General features: G+C 64.6%; 1 protein-coding gene across 1 annotated transcript; it reads left to right on the top strand.

Moving 5' to 3' along the window:
- Positions 1-751: 751 nt before the first annotated feature.
- On the top strand, positions 752-13,767 carry METRNL (meteorin like, glial cell differentiation regulator). The gene is made up of 4 exons (XM_005668567.4): positions 752-1,132; positions 6,144-6,529; positions 12,359-12,418; positions 13,321-13,767. Exons 1-4 carry the CDS (start codon positions 972-974, stop codon positions 13,635-13,637), a joined length of 924 nt encoding a protein of 307 aa, XP_005668624.4. The 5' UTR covers positions 752-971; the 3' UTR covers positions 13,638-13,767.
- Positions 13,768-16,120: the final 2,353 nt, after the last annotated feature.

Below are 16,120 nucleotides of genomic sequence, written 5' to 3'. Positions count from 1 at the left end.
AATCAAGCCTGAGGCTGGTAAATCAGGAGTGAGACCGGCTCTTGAGTGGGATGGTGGGGACCAGCAGCCGGCGAGGCAGCGATGCACAGGAACCCTGGCAAACCTAGGGCCTTTCTGTGCAACAGGTGTCCAGAGTGCAGTGCGTCAGCCACAGCGCCGGCCACAGCTGGGCCTCCCCTCCCCCGTGGGCCGCAGAACCGGACAGAATCTGAACTTCCGCAAAGCGCCCTCAAATCCTACAGAGGGTAGGTGCCAGGAGCAACTCTGACGGCGGGTCACAGAGGCTCCGCTGCAGCCCAGAGGCCATTCCAGGTTCAGTCTGCATGACGGGGCCACAGCACTGCCCCTGCGGGGCGGCCCGGCAGGCAGGCTTGGGTCTGCACAGACTTGGGGTCTCAGGTTTCTGCGCTGCCCGGACTGCACAGGCCAGGGACGCGCTGCTGCCGGACCCCCTCCCGCCCGGGACTCCACCGTCCAACCTGGCTCTTCTCTCCCGCACCCTTCTCCCCGTCCCTCGCGCAGCCCTCTCCTCTGCGCGGCGTCCTAGCCTGCCGCACGCCCTCGGGGCTCGCTGCCCGCGCCGAGCCGCCGGCTCCGCGACTGCAGCATCCAGCCCGGGGGCTCCGGGCGCGAGCGCGGGCGCACGGGGCGGAGTTCCGGCGCGCGGGGGCGGACCCGGGCGGGGGCGGGGCGGCCGGGCGGGCACCGCCCCCCAGCTGAGCCGCGGCTGCGACGCGGAGTCGCGGACTTCAGAGGCACAGGCGGCGGCGGCGGGCGCGGAGGTCCGCGGGGCTGCAGCGGCTCCAGCGGCTCGGGCGGCCCCGGCTCCGGAGGGGATGGGCGGGCGGCCGCTCTCGGGGCGCCCGGGGCGCGCGACGTGACCGCCTGGACTCGGAGCCCGGCCGCGCCGGGTCGAGGGTCTGCTCGGGGAGGCGCGGACGCGGGGCCGGCGGCAGAGCCGTAGCCAGAGCATGCGGGGCGCGGCTTGGGCGGCCGGGGGGCGCTCGGGGCAGCTGTGGCCGAGGCCCCCCGCCCCGGGCCCGCCGCCGCCGCCGCTGCTGCTGCTCCTAGCCGTGCTGCTGGGCGGCGCGGGCGCGCAGTACTCGAGCGACCTGTGCAGCTGGAAGGGAAGGTGAGTCGGTGCGGCGCGACTCCGGCCCTCCGGTCCACTTCTCTCCAGCGCGGGCCGAGCGCGCGGGGGCTCGGGGCCCGCTCTCCAGGCTGAGTGCTGCCCCCGTCCTCCCCCGCCCCCGGTTCTAGAACAAAAGAGCCCGCGGCGTCCCGGTCCCCTGGTCCGGAGGACGCCCAGGGGGAGGCGCGCCTGCAGCGCGGCGGGGTCAGCCCGGCCCGGCAGTTCGCTCGCCTCGCGCGGGACCGCGCCGGTCCCCACTTGGTTCACCGAAAGCTTCAGCCGGGACCCCGACCCCTCACTGGAGGCGGCGCGAGTCGGCCCTCTGGCCCCTTCCGGCCTGTGTCCGCGGCGAGGAGTTGCGCGCTCCGGGCCGAGAAAAGCCGGGCCTGCGCTGAGGGCCGAGCGGGAAGGGACCGCCGGGTCCGCAGGAGGCAGCGGGGCCCTGGCGCTGACCACGTCGGGGCGGAGACCTGCGGGCGGACACCTGTGCGCGGGGCGAGTTCGGGGCCTGACCGAACCCCCCCGCCCCGCCCCGTGAAGGTCAGGCCGCCCTTGGCAGCGCGCGCTGGGCTCGGCGACCCCCCTTCACGCCCCCCGCCAAGGCAGGCAGCCGAGGACTTTTAAAAAAAACTGCAGTGTGACAGTCAAGTCACAAGCGTGGGCGGGGGGTAAGGGCGCAGCCACTCAGGGCTAGAACCGTCATCCGCCAGGGCGCCGGCCCCGCGCCAGGCACCTCGCTGCCGAGACAGCTCTGTGCTTCGGCCCTTGCGGCTTCAGGAGTCTGCGAGGGAGATGCCCCGAAAACGCCGTGGGCCGCGGCAGCCCTTGGGTCTGGGTCCCGGCGGGCTTCACGGAGCAGGGTCGCTCCCCGCCCCCAAGTCCCTGCGGTCCGCTGGCAGACACCTCGTGCTCAGGGTGTCACCGGGTTATTTTGAGTGAGGATGGTTTTCCGAGAAGGTCGTGGTTGTGCCAGCGTGCTGGGTCCTGCGTCATCACCGCAGACCCCGTAGTCTGTGGAAGCCAGCGATGCCCCCTGCTCCCTTTCTGCTTCCCACTCCTCCTGGAGTGAAGGCCCCGGGGCTCCCCAGCTTGGGCGGGTCCTGCCCACCCTCCCTGCCGCAGAAGTTCTCCCAGCTCACACCGCAGCAGGGGTGGTGGAGCTGAGACCGCGGCCCCAGGCGGCAGCTCGGCTCTGGGGGAGGGCTGGCCTGGAGAAAGCTGGCGCCAGCACAGAGCTGGCTGGGAGCCTCTGACTCTGACACACGCTTCTGGGGCTGCCCTTTCCCCCTCGCTGGTAATTAAACTCCCTGCTGCACAGCCTCTGCTGGATGAATCAGTGCACCCCCAAACGGAGGCCCTGGGGGTGTCCTGCTCGGCACATCAAAACCAGAAACCCGCTTGCACCCTGTGGGCCTGAGTTCCCAGAGGAGGCACCGACATACTTTTCAGGCTCTTGGGGGGACTGTGTGCTTGGAGGAGGGGGCTGTGAGTGAGGACGGGTGGGGGGGGCCACCCTGCTCCTGGACACCGGTGTTTGCATGGGCCCTTCACCTTCCTGTGCATCCGCTTACCTGCAGCCCCTCTCCCGCCATCTTGCTAGTGGACCCCTGGTCTTGGACACCCTCCAGTGTCCTCCTTTCAACCCAAAGGCATACCCCGGCTGAGGCTGGCTCAGTGGCTTTAGGAGCTTCAGGCCAGGTCCGGAGCAGAGACCAGGTCACAGTCGTGGAGCGGAAGCCCCCCGACCCCCGGCGCTGCGATGGCTGCCCTCAGCTAGCAGTTCGTCTCACAACTCAGCTGACTCCAGAGCATTTATGGCTTTTTATGAGCTGTTCTAAAGATAGCACAGGGGGTGTGAACCCCAGGTGCCGGGTGGATTCTGATCCCCTGATACGAAGGGCCCCTCACATTTGACAGGCTGAATGCATTTCGGGGTGTTTCCAAGCAATTAAGTGGGAGGTTCTGAGAGCCCTCTCCCTGTGCAGGGGCGGGAGGTGACCCGTCTTCACTAGGCTGGGGTCATAAAGGCGGACCATGAACGGGCCCTGCTGGGGTGTCACACCTGGGCTCTCTCCTGCCAGCTGGGGACATGAAAGGCAACTCCAGGCAGCTGAGCCTTTTGGCTTCGCCCTTGATCGGAAGCTCTTTCTACTTTAGTCAAGCAGAGACCATCATTTCCTTCTGGTGACTCAGGGGTTGAGCCCGGCGGCAGGCGGGAGTTGTGTGGGCCCTGCCGCCGCCATGCTGACCCGGTCAGAAAGTCCCCGTGACAACTTGGAACTGCTGTCCTTTCAGCAAAGGGGAAAGTGTGTCTACCTGGGAGTGACACTTGCAGATTCTTTTTTTAAAAAATGCACTAATTCAGTTTACATGATCCAAGATCAAGTCGGCCTTCTGTTTCCTAAGGTTGAGTGGAACTCGTTTTCCCTTCATCCTTTAGCTTCATCGTAACGTCAGAAAGCAGATATTTCGGAGTTCCTGTCACGGCTCAGTGGTTAACGAACCCGACTAGGAACCATGAGGTTGCGGGTTCGATCCCTGGCCTCGCTCAGAGGGTTAAGGATCCGGTGTTGCCCTGAACTGTTGCATAGGTTGCAAATGCAGCTTGGATCCCGCATGGATGTGGCTCTGGCGTAGGCTGGCCGCTACAGCTCTGATTCGACCCCTAGCCTGGAAACCTCCATATGCCAGGGGTGCGGGCCTAGAAGAGGCAAAAAGACAAAAAGAAAAAAAAAAAAAAAAAGCAGATATTTCATTTTTGCTTGGGATGTCACCTGCGTGTCACGTGAAAATGGTAAAATATTGTCTTACTGGTGTGGTGTGTGTTCGCCTCTCAGCACTTTTGTACAACGCGTCTTTGCAGGCTTGCACGGTGGCCAGGTTTTCTCACAGGAGTCCCCACTTCACCTGGCCCCAGATGTCTCCTGGGGGGGGGGGGGTCTTGCTCTTATGTCAGTGTGGACACGCCCGTGCTGGGTGCCTGGTGGGGGTCCTGCTGGTCCTGGTGTTTTAGCGGAACGAGAAGGAGGCAGGATAGAGCCCGGGCAGGACTGCCAGAGGGTGAAGCAATGGGGCCTTGCTTTCTCGTGAGGCCAGTGCCGTCTGGTTCCCAGGCCTCTTTCAGGGAGTGACTTCGGAGTGAGGGGCTGCTCCTGCTCATGTGTCCAGCTGGGTACGTGGCAGCCCCCAGCCTCGGGCTGGCCGCCCCCTGGGCAGTGCGGGTTGGCCCTCGGTCCCCACAAGGGCTCCCTCTGCCCCTGTCCAGGAGGGTGGGCCTCCTGCTTCCCCTCCACTATCGGGGTGAAGGTGGCTTAGTGAGAGGTACCCTCAGCCTCTACCCCCTCAGCCCTCAGGGCCCCTCCTCCCTTGGGCAGAATGGTCTTTGTGGGAGAGAGCTGAGGCTGGGCGCCTCTGCACGGGGCAAGTGTCCAGCTGCCCCTTGAGGCTGGAGACAGGAGAGCAGGGACCCTATGATAAAGTTTGTTTGGCTGCATAAGAGCAGCGCTGATTATAATCATCTGAGGCAACCGCAGCATTTAGTCTAATTTTTCCACTCAGCCCTGTAATTACACCCGTCCCCTCCTATGTGTCAGATGGGCTTGTGTGAGTTTTATTGGACTATAATTTGTAAGTCTGGCCTCTGTGTGCGGCCTGGTAGGGTCTGAGGCTGGGCTGCTCGTGACCCCGGGCTGGGGTGGGGGGGGCGGGGAGGGAGCTCCCCTCCCGGACACCTCCTCCTGTTGCGGTGTGGTGTGCGGGGCGGCTGTCAGCCCCAGCCTGCAGCTGGCCGCCCTATGAAAAGTGAGGGTTTTCAGGCCGGAGCATGAGTCACCAGCAGTAAATGCAAACCATATGTTATGTGTTCTCTCCTCTGCAGTTTCTGGTAACTCGCTCAGGCCGGGGCTGTGAGTATTGCATTGTTTAGTGCACGCAAAAATCCCAGGAATGTGGGTGAACCTGTCTGAGATCTGATCGGAACCAAATTTTATGTAATGAAACACTTTGTTGAAGTCACCAGTCTGTTCCAGGGCTGCTCGGTGGTCATGACGTCACTGTTAGCCAGGCTGACATTTACGTTACAATTGCGAGTGGGGGAAACGTTAGCGTTTGTTTGAAGAAAACGTACGTTGTGACTTTCCTTGAGACCTGGCTCCTGAGAGCGCAGGGCACCCGTCTTTCCTGTTTGGCCTTTATTAGGCGTGAAACCCACCAGGCTCCCCAGCAGCACCTGCAGCCTCTTGTGCCCTGCCCTGGCCTTTCCACGGTCCCTTCCCGTGTCTCCCCTGGAGGACCTTTCTTTTGGTGTCTTGCTTTGCTGATCTTTGAGTTTGTTTTCAAAAGTGTGATGGGCGGTGCGCGTCTTCAGGTTTGCAAAAGGTGGGACCATCACGTTAAGGAAACTGTGAGCGCGGTGCTTAATGGGGACACTGCAGACAAAACTCCGCAGCAGCTACCAGCCCCTCAGGGCGCTCCTGTTCCCAGAGGGCTTCGGGGCTGCTCCCTGGAGTGCATCATCTGCCGCGTGTGCAGTGCCTTCCGGCCACCTGGAGCTGGAACCTGCTCCTGGGTCCTTGGCGCTGGATGGGGGTCTGCCGTCATTGCCCAGCCCTCACCGGGTCAGCTGGAGCTTGGGTCGCTGCCAGAGTCTCACTGGTGTTGCCCTGCTTACTTTTTGGGAGATCCATCCCTTCCCTGCCTCTCACCTCCATGGTGCCCGTCACCTCCCCTGCTGGGGACACTCAGGGGACAGGGCTCAGAGGCCAGCAGAGCTCCTGAGGAGCCGGAAGTGCCCATGCTCACCTGGGCACTCAGAGCCGGCGCTGTGGAGGGAACCCGGGTCGGGGAGGCCGTGTGGCCAGCCCTTCCTGGAGACGCCCGGAGCTGCAGAGTGGAGATGGTGTGGGCCTGCTGTGGGCGGGGGGCTGCTCGGGCACCCCCGGGTGGGTGGGCAGAGGATCCGTGCCGGGGGGGGGCCTCTCACCTGATGCATCCGCCCCCTTTCCCCCCGCAGCGGGCTGACGCACGAGGCCCACAGGAAGGAGGTGGAACAGGTGTACCTGCGCTGCTCTGCGGGCACCGTCGAGTGGGCCTACCCGACGGGCGCACTCATCGTGAACCTGCGGCCCAACACGCTCTCGCCCTCCCGGCCCCTGACCCTGTGCATCAAGCCCCTCAGGAACTCCTCGGGGGCCAGTATTTATCTGGAAAAGACTGGAGAGCTGAGACTGCTGCTGCGGGACGGGGACCCCGGGCCCAGCCGGGCACCCTGCTTCGGCTTGGAGCAGGGCGGGCTGTTCGTGGAGGCGACGCCCCAGCAGGACATCGGCAGGAGGACCACGGGCTTCCAGTACGAGCTGACCAGCCGGCGCGCGGGGCCGGACCTGCATGGCCTGTCGGGTGAGTGTGGCGCATCAGCCAGATGGCTCGGGGTGTCCCGCCCTCCTCAGGACAGCCTGGGCCCCAGACCTGGCGGGTCTGCCTCAGGGAGGCTGCGGGGCCCTCCTGGGGAGCAGCTGTTGCCCGTGGGGGTCCCGTGGGTGCCGTGGGCAGCTTGCACTCGGGAGATGACCAGCCCTGACGCCGACGTGCGGTTCCTCCCTGCACTGGTCATGACTTGAGGTGGTGCAGCCGCCGCATCGCACTGTGGCCCCCCTTCAGCCGGCTGCTTTCAGAGGCGTCTGCAGCCCTGAACGTTGAGTTTCGGGTGGGAGCTGAGGTTGGTTCACATTCCAGAGCCTGCAGAGCTGGGACGTCTGACCTGTGGGCCCGTCCCCGGCCCCCAAGGTCTTGCACATGTGGCTTTGGGAAGGGAACCCTCTGTGGGCCGAGGGCTCCAGCGTGGGCCAGGCGGGGCCGCCAAGTGGCTGTGATGACCTGGGAGCCTCAGGTGAGGTCCTGGAGGGCGTCTCTGGGCGGCCGAGGGCTGGCGAGTGGGCTGTAGCTTTTCCTTCCTTTTCCTTGAGGCCAGCAGACCGCTTTGCCGGGCCCTGTGTGGGTGACAGGGTTGGTCTCTGGAAAGTTCCGTGGGCAGAGGGGTGCATGTGGCCCCGAGAGCTCTCACAGAGGGCAAACTCGGGGTCCCTGTCCTTTAGTTGGGGACAGCCACACCAAGCGTTAGCCTTGCTCCAAGGCACAGATGACGTCATGGGGGTTGAGGCTGTGTGGTGGGTCTGGCGGCGCTTGGGGGCGCCATCTGCTCCAATGCCCAGACTAGCTGGTGGCACAGTGCCTCCCAGGGGAGGGTGTGAGCTTGGATAATCCTGGGGGCAGGTTCCAGGATGGCTGCTTCCCAGTGACCGGTGGGGTGATGTCAGCGAGAGGCGCAGTGGCACCTGGTGGGGGGGCCAGGCAGGGGTGCTGCGCACACCCCACAGCGCACAGGACCCCCCAACACGCAGAATGACCCCTGTCCCCATGGGTCAGCACAGGACACCCCAAGAGACCCATCCAGTGTCAGCACAGGACACCCCAACATGCAGAATGACCCCCCATGGGTCAGCACAGGACACCCCAACACACAGAATGACCCCTGTCCCCATGGGTCAGCACAGGACCCCCCAGCACGCAGAGTGACCCCTGCCCCCATGGGTCAGCAGTGCTGAGGTGGAAACACCAGGTTTGAGGGTCTGGACCACCCCAAGAATAGTGTAACCCCCACATCTTGGTGAATAAGATCTTCTTTTGGGAAAAACCAGACCTACTAGGATTTGAAATGTAGATTTGCCTCCTGAGCGTGAATGTACATTTTATTGTTCTGCACTCTTGGTTCAGAGCAATTTTCAAAACCTTAAATCTCTTTCAAACTGGATCCATCCATTGCAGAGCTTCAGTGTATGACTGTCCAGGTGGGACCCTCCCCCAGAGCCTGACTGTCCAGGTGGGACCCTTCCCCCCAGACACCATCCAGGCAGGACCCCCCCATGCCCCCCACCCCAGTGCCTGAAAGCTGCTGTGAAACCCCAGGACCCGAGTCAAACTGTAACCACAGCTGCCTTTGTCCTGATCACCAGCGAGTGGTCGCCAGGCTTACCGGGTGGGGGAGTGGAGGAAACCGGGGCTGGGGGCCTGGAGATAAACTCACAATGAAAACAAAATCTGGAAAATCCTGGTCACCAAATTCGGTGTTTCCCACCATGGTGGTGGCTGGCCGACGGGGCAGGTTTAGGAACGTGCTGGCATTCCTTTTGCTGATTAAAATGTTGGTGGCCGAGGCGGCTGGTCACATGCTCTCCGGCTGGAGCTCTGTTCCACCTTCTGTGCGGCTCCCACCAGATTCTCGGAGGCCCCTTCACGCTGCCACCTGAGTGCCCCTGTCTGCACAGACGGGAGCTTCTGGTGAAAAATCCATGGTGTGCCGGCAACCTGGGGTGGCTCACAGCCTGGGCGCAGGGTCTGTGCCTGCCCCCCGCCCCAGGTCCACGATTCCAGGCCAGAGCGGTGAGTGGGTTTGGGAGGCCGCCCCGTGTGATGGGGCAGGTCCTTTGGTCACCATACAGGGCACCACACTGGATGCGTGGCTGTGGCTGGACGTTGGGCCGCTGGGGTGCCCCTGTTACCCCTGGACATGAGCCTGCCTGGCCCTGGGGCCTCTCTATATCTGGGGCCCATAGGGATCCCGGGGACCCTGGGAATGGTGCCCAGTGGCTGGGACGCTGGCCTGGGGCAGCACAGTGACTGTCAAACTTGAGGTGGGGGCTCGGATGCTCCCTGCATCCGGAGGGAGACCCCGTGTCCCTCCTCCCGGGTTGGGCCCCTAAGCTTTTAATGCCGAAGGAATGTGGCCTGCCGGTGCCACCATATGGCCATGAACTCCCCCACCAGGCAGCTCTCAGACGGCCCCACCCTCTGGTCTGGCCCCGGCTGCCCCTGGGCCCCAGGTGTGTGTGCCATGGGGGTGAGCACTTCTCCAGTGGCATCTGGGGTCCGAGTGCTGGGGAGGTGGGCGAGCCTTCTCCTTCCCGATGAGTCACGAGTTCCAGTTAGCGCCCTGGGTGTGGGCGGGGAGCCCTGACAAGAGGTGTGATCTCGCTCAGAGGGAGCCGCAGCTTGGGGAGGTTCCGCCCGGGGTGTTTATGGCGAGCGTGTTGGCCTCGTGTCCTCTGTTGCATAATCGGCTTCCTCATCTGAACCACCGCGGGAACAGAGGGGCAGGCGTGGCGGGGGGCTTCAGCCTGGGGGTCGGGATCTGCCGCCCCCACCCTCCCTTCCTCTGGGCCTTGCTGGCACCTGGGTCACGCACTCCTTCCCCTGGGAAAATCTGGGGGGCCTGAGAGGCAGGCGAGGGGCCAGATGCAGCTCACGAGCGGCTGACGCTCCAGCTGCGCCCAGACTGTGTGCCAAGGCCTCCGCTTGGACCCGGCAGGCGTTCTGGGCCGTCCTCCCTGGGTCCCTGTGCCCTTGGAGCCACACACAGCACCCAGACCCCCATGCCCAGTGGTCTGGGGAATGTGCCAGGTAGCCAGCAGCGGTGGGGGCAGGGGTGTGTTCTGTGTGGATCTGGGGGACAGGTGCAAACCCCGTCTCCCTGGTCCTCCCGGGGCGGCTCATGTGGGCCCCGGGTTCCAGCCTCTTCCCACTGTGAAGGCACAGAAGTGGCTCCAGTTGCCACGTGTGGGTGCCAGGGGTGGGGGCGGCCCGGGTGCCGCAGTGTCTGATGGGCCTCCTCTCCACCTCCCCTTTGAAACAACTCTGTTTGCTGAGCCGGGGGCAAAGGATCCCTGTGGGGGGCCTGGCGGGCATAGATCTCTGCTGGACCCCTCGGGTACCTTAGAGTTGAGGGGTGGCCTTGACGGCTGTGGGCAGAAGCAGCAACGTTCAGAAGTGGAAAGACCCCTCGTTATCTCCTGGAAACAGGGAAGGACAGAAAGTCGTTCTTTTCCTGAGGCTTGTTGAGTCTCCTGGACAAGAGCGCACCTGCCGCAGGTCTGACAGGTGCCGCTCCGCCGGCTTCCTCTCCGGTGGGGGTGGGGCAGGCACAGAGGATGGGCGGGGCCTTAGGTGGTCCCCCAGGGTCACCTGGGGCCATGTCAGCCTGCGGCCGGCCTGGAGCTGGGCGGGTGCAGGGCTGTGTGACAGTGACAGGAGGCTTCTCCGACACCAGCCACATCCCGCCCCGTTGCCCCCTGCTCCTTCTCCCCGTTAAGATGCCGCGTTCACCGCCTGTCCCAGCTGCGCCGAACCCCAGGAGGGCGTGCCCACCCCAGCTGCCCTTGCCTGGGCAGTGCCCCACGCGCAGATTTCTCCCGGGCACCCGGCCACCCTGGGCCTGGTGGGGGGCCGCCCTCCACCTTTACCCGCTGCAGCCCCCGCTGGCCTCCTGCCCCCTCGTTTTCCTGCTGCATTCAGTTCGTTTTATCCACATCCTGGAGGAATCTTCCTGATGTGCACACCCCAGGCCTCCCCTTTCCGAGAACCACAGGCCAGAATTCCACCAGCCCCCAGGCCGCCACCTCCCCGTCTTCCCCACAAGGAACCAGGTGTCCAAAACCAGCACGTTCCACGCGGCCCTTGTGGGCCCGACAGTGATGCGCGATAGTTTCCAGGTTGCTCTCTGGGCGTCCTGAGCCTGGGCTCTCCACGCAGGGGCTGACGCTCTGTCAAGCTCAGAGTCATAAGAGGGTCTCCTGTGGGGGCTTTCTTAGCTTGGCTCTCAGCTCACCCAGGCTTCTGTGGGAGGGTCTGCAGGGTGCTGACCGCCCTCCTCGGCGACACCGGGGTCCTACCTCCTGCGTGGAGCTCAGCTCGAGTCCGGGTGGGGCCTCCGGGCAAGCACTGCCCCCTTCTTCCCAGTGGTTGGCCGAGGTTCCAGGGCCTGCAACCCTCAGGGTGGCCTGGTGCTGCAGGCCCTAGGTGGGGGCCTCTGATCCACTGGGCCCTGGTGCCTCCAGGACGGGAAGTCTCACCACTGCCAGAGCCCCCTGGGCATAGAGGCAGGAAAGGTGGCTGCCTCTCGAGGGCCGTGTGCCTGTGCTCCCGACCCCAGGGGCCTCCGCCAGGCCCTGTGTGGGCCGCAGGCCCTCAGTGCACTAGAGGTAGGGTACCCCCAGTTGGCCACCCTCTTTTCTAAGAGAGGCCTCGAGGCAGGGGGTCCACGGGTGGGCAGGAGGCAGGAGGTGGAGTTGGGGCATCAGGTGCTCCCAACGCGTCCAGCAGGAGCTTCTTCTTGCTCCTGATAACATCACGCTCTCGCTGGGCTGGGTGAGACATGGGCGCCCACCCCAGTGCTCTGGATGCTCACGTCCACCCCCAAGGGTCCTGGAATGCCGCTTGCCCCGTCCCCTCCAGGGCCCCGGCGTCACTGCTGCTCCCAGTGGGGCCTGGGCAGCCCCCGGGCAGGCGACCTCTGTGCAGACACTCAGAGCTTCGTCCAGGCCCAGTAGCACGTGAAAGGGCCGAGGGGAGCCTGGCCCGGTGAGAGTTCCCTCCTAACGTGTCTCTTGTTTGGGCCTTTGGGCCCAGACCTCGAAACTTGGAGTCGGTGAGGAAACGCGCAAACTCAGAACCAAGTGCAAACTTTGCCCCAAACCCACTGCTGAGCGTAGGAGTCCTCTGGCCAGGGGGTCTTTGCGGTCTTTCTGGAGGCCTTGTGGCTGTTGGGGGCAGTCGGTGAGGGAGCCGAGGGCTGGGCTGGGCAGGAGTCCCCCTGGAGGGTCAGCCCCTGCCAGGCCTGAGGGGCTCGGAGGGGATTCTGTGCATGGGACTTGCAGTGGAACTTGCGTGTGGGCAGCTGGTCCCAAGGCCCTGAGTCCGACGCACTGCTCCTGATGGGTGGACAAGGGCCCCTTGGCTGAAGCAGGTAGACACGCCGCTCGTGTTCCTAGGCCGTTAGCAGGGGCAGGGCCTTGAGCGCCTATAGCCGTGGTGGCCGAGGGAGCGGTGGGGCAGGCAATACGTGTGGGGGCCCATGGGGGCCGAGTGAGGGCCCGCGGCTGGGCATGGCCTCAGATCAGCTCGGGTTGGTTCTGGCACCAAAGGTGACTTACTCCAGTCCAGCCCTTGCTCACCCGGCTCAGTAACGAGCCAAGTGCGATCGGACACACCAAACACTTCTCCTGCTTTTCACCTTGTCGCAGGCGGCCAGATGGGCCCAGGCCTGGCACCTTTCCCCTCCGGCTCATGGCGCCTTCGGTGCAGAGGCGCTGGCGGCCGTCGGAGGACCTGTGCCCCGGGTGGGAGGGCCTGTGTCCTGCGGCCCGTGCCCGCCCTGACCCTCTTCTCTCCCTGCAGCCCCGTGCCGTCCGTGCAGCCACACGGAGGTGCTCCTGGCGGTCTGCACCAGCGACTTTGGTGAGTGTGCTCGCGCTTCTGCCAAGTGGGAACTGAGCCCTGGGGGAGGAGACGGGGCTGGCCCTTCATGTCACTGTCACCGCGTGCAGGCACAGGAAAACGCCTTCTTCTCTGTCCGGAGTGACCCCCTGCCCAGGGGAGGGGCCATGCGTGTAGGACAGGGAGGGCCAGGACGTGCCGTGTGAGCTGGGATACCTGTTGGCGGCAATGCTGGGCACCTACTGTGTGCGTGAGGCCACGGCTCTGAGTCCTGGCCCTCGCCTTTCCCGAGAGCCCCGCCCTCCTCCGTCTGCATCCGCTGTGAGGAGTCGGGGGCCCGGCGGGACCAGGGCCGAGGTCAGGGGCTTGGCCGCCTGCTTGTGATGTTGGTACAGATGGCCTCCGGTAAAGGGTGGACGCACTCAGTTCAGAGTCGCTGCCCTGGTGCCTGGGGACCAGCTCTAAGCCCCCGGCTCCCAGGGCGGTTGTGGGGCTGGGGCGTGGCCCGTTTCCTCGGCCCCGCAAAGAGGGATCTGGGCCGGGCAGGGCCCCGAGGGTGAGCCTCCCTGTCACCCTCCGCGCCTCCGAGCTTCAGCGTTTCTGTCCCATCTCGATATGGAACCACGGCAGATCTTGGGCATTAACTGCGGCTGCTTTTCTCGTTCTGACTTGAGAAGTAGATGAACAGGGTGGCTCACGTCCACCCCTCCTGCTGTTCGTGGCCGCGGTAGGAAGACACCTACCCTGACAGCCTGAGCGGCCGGGACGACGCCTCCGCGGCTCTCCTGTGCGAACTGTGCTTTGTCGCGAGAATCTCTGGAAGGCGGGGTTGAGGCCTGGCTCCCGTCCCGCTGCCGGCGGGTGTGTGCTGCTTGCCTGCTGAGCACCCGGGCTGACCGCTGACCCCTCTCCTCCCTCTGCAGTCGTCCGAGGCTCCATCCAGGACGTCACCCACGAGCCGGAGCGGCAGGAGTCGGTGATCCACCTGCACGTGAGCCGGCTGTACCGGCAGAAGAGCAGGGTCTTCCGGCCGGCCCCTGGGGGCGGCGGCTGGCGGGGCCGCGTGTCCACACTGCTGGAGTGCGGCGTGCGACCCGGGCGTGGCGAGTTCCTCTTCACTGGCCACATGCACTTTGGGGAGGCCTGGCTTGGCTGCGCCCCGCGCTTCAAGGACTTCCAGAGGGTGTACAGGGACGCCGAGGAGAGGGGCCTGAACCCCTGCGAGGTGGGCACGGAGTGAGCGCCGGGTGCCCGGCGCTCAGGCTGCAGAGGTCGCGGCTGAGGACTCCCCGACTGACCTGTTGGGAATGCTGTAACATGCAAACTAAGTTATTATATTTTTTTAAAAAGAAATGTCCATGGGAAGCAAACCCCGTGTCGTAAAGTGCTTTCGGATGCCGTCTCGTGCCGTCTCCTGAAGCATCTGGGCCACTGGTTCGGTCTGCGTGTCGGGGGAGTGTGGGCTGTGGCCTGCAGCAGACGCCCGACTCCAGGCGTGGGCACCGTCCAGCGCTCTTTCTAATGGAAATGCATGGGGCTCCTGCCTATGGTTTCTTCATTCTGCTTTTGCTTTTTAAAGGATGTACGTTGCCAGCCGTGGTCCTTTGGGGGCTGCAGGGAATAAAGAGCAGCCTCTGACGGATCAATGGCGTGTCTGTCTTCGGCCCTGCTCGGGGGTGTGGCACCCAGCTGGGGGCCCAGGCCCACGTCAGGGCTTCTCCTGGGGTCAGCGCCCCCAACGGGCGCCCCCTGGCGTTTGGGGCCTTTCATGCTGGGCCCCGCTCTGCGCTGCGTGCCCCCGATGGGCTAGGAAATGCTGCTCGGCCTCTGCCAACCCCCCTTCCTGGAGGTCACCCCGTCCCTTCACTGTCTACCCTCCCCCTTCCTGTTGGCCCAGAGCCTGCCCTTTGACCTGAGCTTCCCCCACATCCTGAGCCCACGCAGGTATGTAGATGCCCGGGGCAGAGCCGACCCTCATACCCTCAAGGATGAGTCAGTGTCCTGCAGCTGCCGGAACAGGTGCCAGCAGCCTGGGAACTGAACAGCAGATGCTCGTGCTCCCAGCGATCCCGAGACCAGCAGCCCACGATCAAGGTGTCGCCAGACGGCGCTCCCGCTTGGCTGTCTCGCCTCCCCTTCTGCGCCGCTGGTCGCTGCCGGTCGCCGCCGGTGCAGGGCCCACCCGGGGCCAGTGAGGCCTCAACTCGATTGTACCTGCAAGGACCCTGTGTCCTAATAAGTTCACACGCACAGCTTCTGGCTAGACAGGAATTTGGGGAGACCTTCTCCACCCCAGTGTGGTGTCAGTGGGGAGGCTGCCGCTGGTCAGTCTCCACTGGAGACTCAGGCACACCACAGGCCGGGGCGGTGTGCCAGCCTAGGTGTGCGCTGGCCCGGGTGTGCGCTGGCTCACACGTATGCTGGCTCAGGTATGTGCTGACCCGGGTGTGCCCGGCACAGGTGTGCCCTGGCCTGGGTGTGCCCTGGCTCAGGTCTGTGGGCTGCTGCAGGTGCCGGTACCTGCATAAGATGCAGAGTGGTGCCCTGAAGCAGCAGAGCTGGTGACGGGCATGGGTCTCCTGCGGCTGATGATGGGCACTCCCTAAGCCAGGAGGACACCTGTTAACAGCAGCAGGTGCTGGCCGGGAGCAGCCGACCCTGTTCACGCTTTGGGTCTGGGGGCTGGCGGGACAGGCAGGTGCTGCAGAACCAGAATGTCAGCTTTCAGGCTGGTGTTCTGCCTCAAGGACACCGGGTTGGCCCCAGGAGGATCTGGGGCCTCGACCCCATGTGCTGAGGTCCGGTGGACAGCTGAGTCGGTGTGAGGCTGAAGCTTTGCAGGAAGGCCTGGGGCAGAGGCCTCTTAGTGAGTCTGGAGGGAGAGCAGGGCTTGTTAGGCTGGGCCTGCGAGCTTGGCACCTGGCAGAGCTGGAAAGCTGACATTTCTGCCTTCCTGCTGCCCAGTGCCTCTGGGCATCAGAGGCCCCGCACACCCTCCTGGAGGGCTTTCCTGCTCCTTTCCTCTCCCTTTGGCTGCTCACCGCCTTCGCTTCCGCCTCACGTGTGTCCTGGATGCCCGGTACAGGTCGCCCAAGACCCCGGAACTACCCAGAAGTGCCTCCTTCTGCAGGTGGTCCTTGCTGTCTCGGCTCTGTGGCTCTGGCAATGGTGATGGGAGCTCTGGGTTCGAGTCTGTCCAACAGACGGACATCAGGACACTTGGCGGCATCTGTGGGCACTTCTGCTTCCTGACGGGCCCCCTGTGCTGAGGGCGTCCCATCCCTCCTGTGCCAGCGTAGGGCTGTGACTGGGCCCCAGGCCCCAGCCCTGGCCTCCTGCTGCTCTGGGCTACTGAGGGCTCGAGCCCCTGTACCCCGATACGAGGGGCCACCCACCTCTACAGCCCGGGGATCAGCCTGACCCTTGACCTCCAGCTGGGGCTGCTCACCAGATGTTACTTCTAGCCCCCTGGTACCTGCCCGGAGGAGCTGGGGTGGACGGATGGAGGCGTAGGGCCACGTGCTCCTCAGGGCTGGCTGTGGCCCTGACACCTGCCCTGTGGCTTCCTGGGACCCAGGGGAACCTAGGACTGCTGTACATGGGTGTCCCTGTCTTGGGCTCTGGTCGCCAGCTGGTCCCAGGTGAGGGCCTCTGGCGGATGTCCCCGGCCAGGCTGGCTGCCCTGACATAAGTGCTGTGGCCGCAAGCCTCCCCTTTGCTGGG

Source organism: Sus scrofa, chromosome 12 (assembly GCF_054392235.1).
Source record: "Sus scrofa isolate SSC_HxYL_T2T_F1_AM1 chromosome 12, Sscrofa_HxYL_maternal_Yorkshire_Landrace_v2.0, whole genome shotgun sequence".
Lineage (NCBI taxonomy): Eukaryota > Metazoa > Chordata > Mammalia > Artiodactyla > Suidae > Sus > Sus scrofa.
Note: the sequence above shows the minus strand (reverse complement) of the source record. Positions and strands in the feature narration are given on the sequence as shown.